Genomic DNA, 10912 nt, shown 5'->3' with positions numbered 1-10912 from the left:
TGTCGAGTGAGAATGCGACGATTTTCGCGCGAGGGTGGCGAGTGTCGTCTCGCTGGTGGTGATAATGGTGATGACGATGAATCGATTGTAAATCGGTTTCGTTTTTTCGTCTCTAAATTTCCACGCTCTTTATCCCTCGACGAGGGGAAAAGTTTCTTTTAGAAACTTTATGGATTTTTATATTCCCGGCCTGTAAGAAGATTCTAAATTATTCGCGATTTCCCCCTTTTTGTAACAATTAATGATTATTCGGAACTGGACGCTTGATTCCATCCGATTTATGTTCTCATCTTTTTCCACGTGAGAAGATAGAAATCGTGGAAATATCTGGATTTAACCGTAATTTCAGGAAAAATCAACGAGATTTATACCTTTTATTCTATCCCACGTGCGCAAATTCACGGCATCGATCTTCATTTCTTTGATTCTCCGACACTCGAAACGGAATGCGACTCGTAAAACGCCGATCTTCTACCCATCTGTGATCGATGCACGTGATACTTATATACTTATAACTATTATTTCCTCTCCATAAATGATGTTGGTATTCAATTCTTTTTCTTTTTTTTAAATTAATCTGGATCAATATTCTTCTGCATAAATTACGTATTTTTCCGACGTTAACTCGGAAACGATCGATTGATCGAAAAAAGCTTCTTAAAAAAGAGACAAGATCGAGCGGTCGTTTCGTATCTGGAAATTAACGAGCAATGGAGCACGAAGCTTTGGCGCGTTTCGAGCCAGACTCTGTCTTAATTGATTTTTAGTAAGTAGCGTGATTATAATGCTACTTACAACGAGCAAACCCAGTCAGATTTATTTTTGCTTTACGACATAAGTCGCTTAATAACCTGGACCACGATCTCTTTGGACAAGTTGGATAAACTTACAGAGGAGAGAGAGCCAGATTGTTACCTTAATGTCCTCATTAATTACATCGCGTGTTACGTTATGTAACGGTTATTCCTTCTCGTTAATTCTTCTTCCCTCTTCGCTCCGATTCACGATGTCGAATGATTTAATCCAAGATTTCGGTACTTTGCGACCCATGCCGCGAAAGAAACGAGTCCCGTGCAACTTTTTTTTAACGCGTCTCCGTTACGTTGTAAAGTCGTTATTATAATCCGACTTTGTCTCACCCTCGGACTCGATCTAATATTAAAGACGAATTAAAAAAAGAGGGGAGGGAAAGTTTCGTTCGACCGTTCATTTGCGATTTACACCGGCTTATGCAAACGAAGCCTTATCACGCGTTTGGCGTGGCTAAAGAACGGTCGTAGTAGTGGCAAATGATAAGGATATCGAGCGGAAGCAATGAAACGTTTAGGGTGAAAATACGACGGATATTTTTGCTCGAATGTTAAAAGGCTAAGCGAAAGCGTCGGAGATAGCATCAAGAAATTGGCCGTTTACGGATGAAAGCGTCGCGCGTATTCTCCTACCAGTAATGATAGGATGACCGCGGGAACATTGGAAAATTTACGACACAGCGAAGAAAGTAATAACGACCGGGTATATAAATACAACGTTAATTAGACCAGTCGCGCGATGGGCTGCGTACGTCCTTATGTTTCCTTCTCTACCTCTTCGCTGCCTCTCTCTTTCCACATCCTCGGGGAACGTATTTTTCGAAACGAAAGCCAGCTTCTTCTTCCGGTTGGAGACAATCGAAACGAACGTGTAAATCCATCCTCGTCTGGGACCGAGTTCCGACAGATCTTTGGACAAGATCCCATCTCCGCCCCTCTGACCCTTAATTTCTATCGTGAGATCGAGATTACGAGGTAAATAGAAAAAGATGAAGGCCTCGTGTTATACGTACAGGTTGCGTAAGAGTTCCAATTCGAAAAGATTAAGATGGAGGAGATTGTTGGCGTTGTACGTTGCGAAAGGGAAATTTTATACATGGCGAAATTGAAACGGGTATTCAAATAAAAAATTCGAATCGAACGTTTACGAGCGATGAGTTTCAATTTAAAAATTGTTAAGAAGGATGGGCGTCGTGTGTTGGTTGAGAAGAGAATGTTTGTTCGTAACATGTTTTTCAAAGACCCCGCGAATATCGGATTAAGGATTGGAAAAAGGAAGAGTTTTAAAGTATCACTCGAAGGAGAAAGATCGTTGTGTTGTGGAAATTGTAAAGTTGGAAGACAGTAAGGAGAGAAAAGTCGAAAAAGGCGGACGATATTTCGTTACAAACGAGCACCTTCCATACGTTGTACATAAATGGGGAAATATAACTTGGAAAATTACTACCTTCCTGGAAAAAAAGTCTGTATCGGTATCGGAGAATCTGCAAAGTGACTCGGTACTGCTTAAGTACCGTGATTACACGATGAACAGATCCGAGACTATAACTTATTTCTCTATTGTGAGTCTCTCTTTTTTGAAAAATTCTTTATTTTTTTGTTTTTTTTTTTTTTCTTTATTCGTTTCTCTCGCGACTCGAATAGTATCCCGAAACTGTATGAAGTAACTTTAGATTTCTTAATTCAAAGTAAATTTAATGTTTTAACGGTTTTTTTAAAAAGAAATTTTAAGAAAAGGAACTGGTAATTTTCGAATACCTCGAGTTTACAATCTTCCCGATGAAAAGGGGAAAGCGAACGGTCTTTAACAATTTTTACATTTCTTTGTTATTACATAAAAACGAAAAAAAAATTAATTTTATTATAAATATTATATTCGCAGTTGTATCCGATCTACGATAAATTTATTCTCTTCCACAAATTAATTACAGCAATTAAATACGTATTTACTTGCACGTTAGATCGCAATTATAAATGATTTATAAGACGAATTACAATTTATCATTAGCACCCGTGGACAATTTGTAATCCTTCTAAATATCCCGACAGTGTGTACAAATAAAAAAGACATATCTTCTCTCACGTTCTAGAACTCCCCCATTTTTCCCATTTTTAAAGTCGAATTGATCCCGATCCCGCGGCTTATTCGGTTCCAAATAAAGTATCGTTGCGTTTCCCTCTCGAGCCAATTTCTATCTTAAGTAAAGCTTGGAAAATGATCGCGTTCGCACGCGAGAGCGTGGTGCTTGCTCGTGCACAGTTTAGCCACCACGGTAGGTAGATTCCACGCGTGGAAGAAACAGGAGCACCGGCCACCACACGTTATAAATATTGATCGTGCGTGCCAAGACTCCCGCTTGAAATTATCTCGGGCATCGCGAGGATCGATCACGTTTGTTAATCACGTTCCTTCTCGCCGACAGGTAGCCGCTGTCGAGCTATAACGCGACCACCTGTGCCAGCCTCGTCTTCCTCTAATCCCCCCTCCTCTCTCCTTAATCGTTATTCGCCACCTCCTCGCGTCGTTTAACCGATATTATTAGCGAAATTTTACAAGTCACTGGTTTTACGAGTTGTACCAATACCGATGAATATTCTCTCCTCCGTGTTACGTAGTAATAAAACAAAACTTGTCCGATAAAACAGGAAAATTCCCTGCCTACCCTTGGTAAATCGTGCAAATTACAACGTGTAGCTTAATTGTCCCGTTTTAAGAGGTGTGTAAGAAGGACAGGCCGACGGTTTCCGGAAATTATGGAACTTTGTATGCGAGTGGAGCGATGGATTCGAAACACGGAGTAATTATTAGAAATTCAGGAGGCAGGGTGTCGATCAAGCAACGTTGTAACGAAATTGCTTGATCGAGGCATGATCAAATTTTTCGTGTTCACGAATCGTGTTCACGTATTTTTTTTTTTTTTTTTTTTTTTTTTTTTTTTTTTTTCTTTTTTTGAACGAGACTAACGTATCGAGAGATTGTCGATACGTTAGATCGAATCGAGGAAAGTTTTTTTCGCGTCCAACGATCATGAGAACTCGTCTGCTAGTTGCACGGAATTAGCATATGCTGATTCTCAATTTTTAAGGCGCCGTTTGACAGATTGAATCGCGAATGTTCGGTAAGGAGGAAATTCTGGTTCTGTGAGAAAGTCGGGGCGAGACCAATTAGCGAGAGGCTACGATTCCATCTTAATAAACCGTTAATTAAGACGAACGATATGTCTTTGGAACGATTTTTCTCTCGTGAGAATTGCGCGTATATGCGCGTTTTAATAAAACGAAACGTTAACCACGCGGCGTAGATCGGTGTTTACTTTCATCTACGCGTTGTTGCTCGGAAATTAATTAAGATCGTGAATGAAATAGGACCCCGTCTCGTTAACAATGGACACGGTAATGTAAAAGTGTGTTCTTCGAAACTATTGTGAGAACTGGGTAATTTCGAGCAATTAACGAAAACGGAACGTTAATATGCGCATCCGATTTAACGGTAAGGAGAAGCTCGTGAAAAGAGAAGAGAATTTATGAGAATTTCGTCAGAGAAAGGCTCTGAAATTTTTGTTTTCATGCCTCGAATATCATTCGGAATGTTCTTCTTTTTTTCTGGTTAGAAGAATTTAACGGATTTTTCAGATTTTGCTATAAAAATTCAACGATATCGATTTCGTCAAATACTTGCGTCAAATAAAAGAAGATTTAATATCGATTTCCAGAAATTTTCAGATATTACCATTACCAAGACGCATCGTATCGTCACCTATCGATTCAAAATCTACTCGTTCGGAGTTTATCTTTTATCGTTATTAACGAATACTTCGAACGTGAATAATTATTCGAGAATGGTTGTTTCGATCGTACACGAGATAACGAAACGATTCGTTTTCCAAACGTTTCTGCCTCTAGAACTGGCTCTCGCCATGGGAAATGGACAATTAGTTTGGAAGCCGGTTACGGGGAAAAGTAAAAGTCGCGAGCGCATCGCTAATATAGATTAGAAATTCGCGATGGAACGTTTATCCCGGTTAAAAAGGATAATTAAGCCCGTGTTGCGTTTACGCGCGAGGATTATACCCGTGTTACGAAAGTGGAAAGGTAGGCGTGCGGTGCGTGCCGCGTATTAATTCCTCTATAATCGAGCGTATATCTCGTTCGCTATTTTTCACCATCGTTCGCCCTAATCGGAATAATGCCTTAACTGGATCGTGTAATGGCTTCCCCACTAATTATTTTACAAATAAACGCGTTGCACGATTTTTAACGTTTAAACGATCTTTTTGCTTATTTTGCTGCCTTTTTTCTTCGTTTATTTCTTCGTTTTTTTTTGGAAAAAACCGCTGATACGATTAATATCGGATAAGTGACTATTTCGAAGCATAGTGCAAAACCTATCTTAAATCGTATCTCCAACATATATATATCCACCTCTAACGCGACAATTAATTTTATTTTAATTATTTTAATTTTATTCGAACGTGTACAAATAATCAAACTAAATGTATAAAATCTTGGATTTTGCGATTGAAAAGTTCATTCCTCTCTCTCTGGATACGAGAGAATCCAGAAGATCCCAGAAATCCTTCGAATTTCAAGGATTTATCTTTCGGCTCTCGATCTTTCTTCCTCTTTTCCTCGTGATTCTGTAAGAAACGAACGTTTCCGTCACGCTTGCAATCGGATAAAATCGAGAGCATTCCGTACACGCGTCACGTTCCCCACGCTTTTAATCTCTTTGTAATCTGTGGGGTGCTCGTGGAGGCTGGCGAGGAACAGGCAACTTGCTAGTCCGCTTACACGGTTAACTGTAAATGTGTGGTTGTATTCGTCCGCGTGTATCTTCATTCCACGATGGGATGAAACTATCGCCACCATGTTCGAAGTAACAGGTTTTACAAACGAGGATTTATCCGCGAAAAAAATATTGTAAATGTTGAATTCTCCAACCCTTCGCATTATACGCGTTAATGAGGTAAGATTAAGCCAAGAAGATTAATTTCTGATCATTGTTTATCGATGCTTTCACTTCGCTAAATCACTTCGAGATCGATTCGTTGATTCGATGAAATTTATATTCCTTGATATACCATGAAATTAGGAATATTAGAAAGCATTTATATGTTTATATTTGTTAATTCATTTGCAAAGATAATTGTTAAATAATTGTTAAATAAAGGAATATAACGAATCGATGTGATTAGCCGAAAACGGACGATTATCTTGTAACATTTCTATTGCTTTCATCGAGGATCCATTTAAATTTGATCGATACCAGTTTTAAAAAATTTCTTAATTTTTAACGAAAGAATTGTTCGGAAAAGAAACAGTTATCCCTGATGAATTTGATCATGAATTTAGTTGCCATATATACATCGTTTGTCTCAGATTTTTGTCAAATCTTGACTCGATAAAAAATATCGTTGAATCGACCCCTTTACTTTGAACAATTTTTTAACAATTTATAAAATGTTGCGTTTGGATAAAATCGAAGACAATTAGATCATCAGTGTTAATTCGATGTATGCGACGACCCACATATACCAGTGAAATTGACGTTTCAAGGAAACGTTGAAATTAATGTTAAGCATCGATGACAATCGTATATGGTCTCGCATTTGTCGATCGCCACGAGATGAAAGAAATTCTGAGCAATTTGTGTGACTCAATTGCTGATTAATCTCGATACTACGCCGTAAGAAGAGCGATCTTTTCTCGAGTCGAATCGTTCGACGAAGAAAAGAATCTCGCTAAGATCATCGAGAATTTCTAATAAATCACAGATACGAGTCGAAAGTGTCCGTAATTGATCGAAAGTACTATATTGAGAAAAATTCGAAATAGTTTATGGCCTAAAAAGAAAGTTTAATCTATTTTTACGGAGAAGCTTCCACTTGGTCACAGTCGATTAAGATCGTAATTATTAATAGTGGCCAGAATTTTTTTGTTGGTAGTAAGCAGCAAGTAAACTTCGATATATGGATATCGAATAAAAAACTTGTTGGGATCGTTCGATTCGCTTTCCATCATGAATCGTGATCCACCCACCTTTAATCCTGGGTAATGGATACGAGAAGTATATCCACTTTCTTGCCACTGTGCTCGAATCCTCTATTCGTCACACGACGATTCCACATCTTATGATTAGGTATCTTATGATTAATTGATGAAAAACTGGCGGAACGATCGAATTAAACGGATCCTACGTATCGAATAAAAAAGAAAAGTCGATTGATCGATAAGGTGGATCTCGTTATCAAGTTGACGAATAGCTGATTTCGCGAGACAACTTTCACGACTTTTTTTAGGTTAAAATTTTCTGTCTCTAGGAACCGGTAAACTTTCGAATACTTTCGTCAAAATTATGGTTGAAATCGAGATTGCAACGGATGTAAAACAAAGTAGAATGAAGTTGTAAACATCCGTTGAAATTTTCAATGTTGTATGCGCTTGGAAAGTACCGGTACAGTTTACGTTTTATTATCGAACGATTGAAAGTAAGATTTAGCGAGATCGTCGTATCCACTTCGATACGAGCTAGTATGTATTATTATAGTAGCTACATTATTTTCGAGGTGTCAATTATGCATTATTATTAGTCATTCTTAAAAGTAAAAAATTTTCGAAGCTTCAGATATTTCGAAATATGTGTCTCGACCGATAAAATCCTCAATTTCAATAAAAACAAAAAAGGATGCGAAATCGCCTTGGAATTGATCTGTGTTGCGTGATGATCGAAATTTATCAGATGAGCGAAAGAAAAAAAAATATAGGTGAACATATTGTTTAGAGAAATTCGTGTAATTGTGCTCCTCTATGATTTTTTTATTCCACATGAGAAGAAAATAGACCGAAAAAGATTGTGAAAGAGAGTATAAATTATCACGAGTATAAATTATCAATTTCTCTTGTTCGGAATCTCGCGATTATATCGGAACAGCGTTAACGTGAATCCTGTTTTCGAGGAAAACGTAGAAAAAGTGTGAATAATAACGGCGAATAGTGGAGAAACGAATCGGTACAGGAACCGAATCCATTTAGTTTTATCCAAGAGAGCGTAATGACTGGCCATGTGTTTTGAAGACAATTAACCTATTTCTTCTGTGATCTCTTTCTGTCAGCTGGTTAAAAACACGTAGCATGAAATTCTCGTAATTGAAACGTCGTTCGTCACTCAGAAATTGTAGCGAGAAAGTTCACCTCTAAGTAAATGAAAGAATTGCGTACGAACGAATATGTAACAATATATCTATTTGAGGATCGTTAACGAACACATTCATATAACGTAATAATATATCTGGAAATAATTGAAATTTTCAGATGCAAATATTAAATATGTACATATTCTTCTAGGAAATTTATTCCATAAATACATTCATCTTCCCCCAATGACAAACGTTTGCTTTTATCGAAAGATGGTATTTTACATTCTCATTTCATATTCGAGTGTAGAAGTAATATATTTTTTCTAAAAATTTATTTCTTGTTAATCGTGTAAATATTAGATGGGAAAGTAATATATTCAAGCTGGTTACAATTTCTGCGAATGATCTCGCTTCTCGTTACATTCGTGCCAAGATTTTAAATTTTTATGGGATTAAGAGGAGGACAATGAGATTCGAATGAGTTGTTGAAACAATCATTGCACGTTGGTGCAGTATTTCACGTAAAAAGAAGAAAAAGTAACGGTGAACAGGTTTAGCCAGAAATGCAAGCAGGATGAAAGTGATTTTTTTTAGAAATCTTGGCAATCGATCTTGCCAAACTGTCAAGTCTATAAGACGCTTTATCTTGATGTGTGGGAAGCAATTGAACGTGTACATTTTTTTTTTTGTAAAACATTAACATTTTATTTATAAATGTTATTAGAACGATACAAAATTATAAATTTATTCAAACGATAAAGAAATTAATTTTATCCGTAAATTTATTAAAAAAAATATTATTTTTGAATTAAAATTCCATTTTTTCATCTGAAAAATAAAATGACGAATTGTAAAAAGCATTCTACGTTAAATATAAAAAGTTAACGAATGCTTACCGTTTTCCTTGAGCCTTTGTTCCTTTCTTTCTACCTCCATGTTCCTTAGGAATTCTTGAAAAATATGCAATGATTTATTAAGACTAGTTTTTTTATAATCCTTTATCCTTTTTGTATTCAAATCATAAGTCTCCTGTTCGGTTTTATCTTTCAAATCGTATTCATTTATTTCTTCGATTAATGTTTTAATTGTTGGAACTTTATCGGGATGAAATTTGTCTACCGTATTCGCGGTGAATGGGATACAAACTTTACCAGTTTTCGGATGAATACAGAAAGGAGATTTCAGAAGATGGTTCATTCCTTTGCTGACAGCTATATCTAATCTCGGATAAGCGTATTGTAGCATTATTTCTTCTACTAAATGACGATATTGATACCATTTTTTGTCTCCCTAATATCACATATTTAATGTCAAATTATTTTTATGAAAAGTTGATAAAATTTTACAAGTATTATAAGTACCGTAGTCTTTTTGCTTCTAATATGTTTAACAAATACATTCCATCTATCCTTGCTAGAATTACATTGGCCAAAAAGTAATTTTAGTTCTTGTTTAATTTCATCATCGTTAAATATCTGTAAAAACTTTTCTACTCCATCATCTGTTCCTAATATGTTTTGTTCTTCTATACAAAATGGAACAAAGACAGCTTCTATTGTTTCCAATGCACGTCTAAAATTATATAAAATTCTTTTTCAAGTACTTATTGAAAAAACTTGAAATTGAGTTTAATTTAACTATTACATACTTAATGGAATGATGTATTTTATCTCCAGGTAAATTTACTTTTTTCTTCATATATTCACCACCATCTATAATTTGTAAATATTCTGCTACAGCACCACGTTCTCTTGCAGTTAAAGTACGTGCACAAGGATCGCATACCCAACAATGGATACCTCTTCTGCCAGAGAATACCCATAAAATGTGTTTGTATCCAAAATCCACTAAAATATTTTATTTAAATTTAATATATACAATTTAATATATTTTTAATATTTAATTATTATTTACTTACATCTTAAAGCATTATCTAAAATTTTACAAGCCAATGCCATAAATTTCCAACAACTAGCACAAATATCTGCACCACTACAACATGTTCTTATTTCATCGTAATCAGTCATATCTATGTCAAATACTAGCTCTTTTTCAACAGGATGAAAATTTGTGCCTCTCATTTTTTGCTCTTTTGGACTAAATATAAAAAAAAGATAAAAAATTAATTAATAAGAATTAAACAATTATTAATTTTGTTATATCTACCTGTAATTATATATTGCTCCTACATCTATTTTAACAGGAAGAAGTCTTCTGATTTGAAGTTCTAATTCTTTCACATTTTTAAATGATTGGAAACGAATGTAAATATCTCCTTGTAAAGTAAATGAAAATTCTCTGTTGTTAAACGTATTCACTATAAAAATACAAACATTTTAATAGTAACGTTAATCAATACTAATTAAAACTTAAAAATAAAATATTTAAAATAAATTAATATTTGTTTGTTTTGCTTCAATCATAACGAAAACATTGATATGATTGATTATAATACCATTTCCGTAACTAAGCCAACGATAATAATCGTGAAAAGGAAATAATCTTGCATAATATGTCGGCAAAAGATCACCCAAATTTTCCAATTCTTCCATTTTATTTATATTTTATAAGAAACTTGACAGATACACAATTATCTTAAGCTAGATAGAATTTTTTCTTAGTATTCGAAAGATATTATTGTGACTAGACTATGGCGGGAAAACGAACCATGAAACAAAGACTTTGAAGACTACCTACTTCCATTATAAAAACTAGATTCTCTTTCTTTGCATATGATTCTGCAAAGACCATAAACTATACGAAAAATGGCTCGAATTTTGAATCGTTTTTTTTTTCCATCACAAATTTAAAAGAAAATTAACAAGAATATTAATTGATATACGAGTTTTTTTTTATAAAAGTTTAATTTCTGAAAGTACTTTTGCAAGAATTTTTGGGAAGAAAAAACATATCGAAATAATATAATGATTGCAACATTTTATTCTCTGATGTCGTTACACGTATATT

The 10912-nt window shown here is 35.2% G+C and overlaps 1 protein-coding gene across 1 annotated transcript; it reads right to left on the bottom strand.

The window, feature by feature from the left end:
* Positions 1-8631: 8631 nt before the first annotated feature.
* Positions 8632-10637, bottom strand: LOC102672243 (DNA primase small subunit). The gene is made up of 7 exons (XM_006610909.2): positions 10401-10637; positions 10112-10262; positions 9864-10042; positions 9594-9792; positions 9307-9517; positions 8842-9235; positions 8632-8773 (listed from the first exon to the last, which is right to left on the bottom strand). Exons 1-7 carry the CDS (start codon positions 10495-10497, stop codon positions 8754-8756), a joined length of 1251 nt encoding a protein of 416 aa, XP_006610972.1. The 5' UTR covers positions 10498-10637; the 3' UTR covers positions 8632-8753.
* Positions 10638-10912: the final 275 nt, after the last annotated feature.

Source organism: Apis dorsata, unplaced genomic scaffold (assembly GCF_000469605.1).
Source record: "Apis dorsata unplaced genomic scaffold, Apis dorsata 1.3 scaffold_82, whole genome shotgun sequence".
Classification (NCBI taxonomy): domain Eukaryota; kingdom Metazoa; phylum Arthropoda; class Insecta; order Hymenoptera; family Apidae; genus Apis; species Apis dorsata.
Note: the sequence above shows the minus strand (reverse complement) of the source record. Positions and strands in the feature narration are given on the sequence as shown.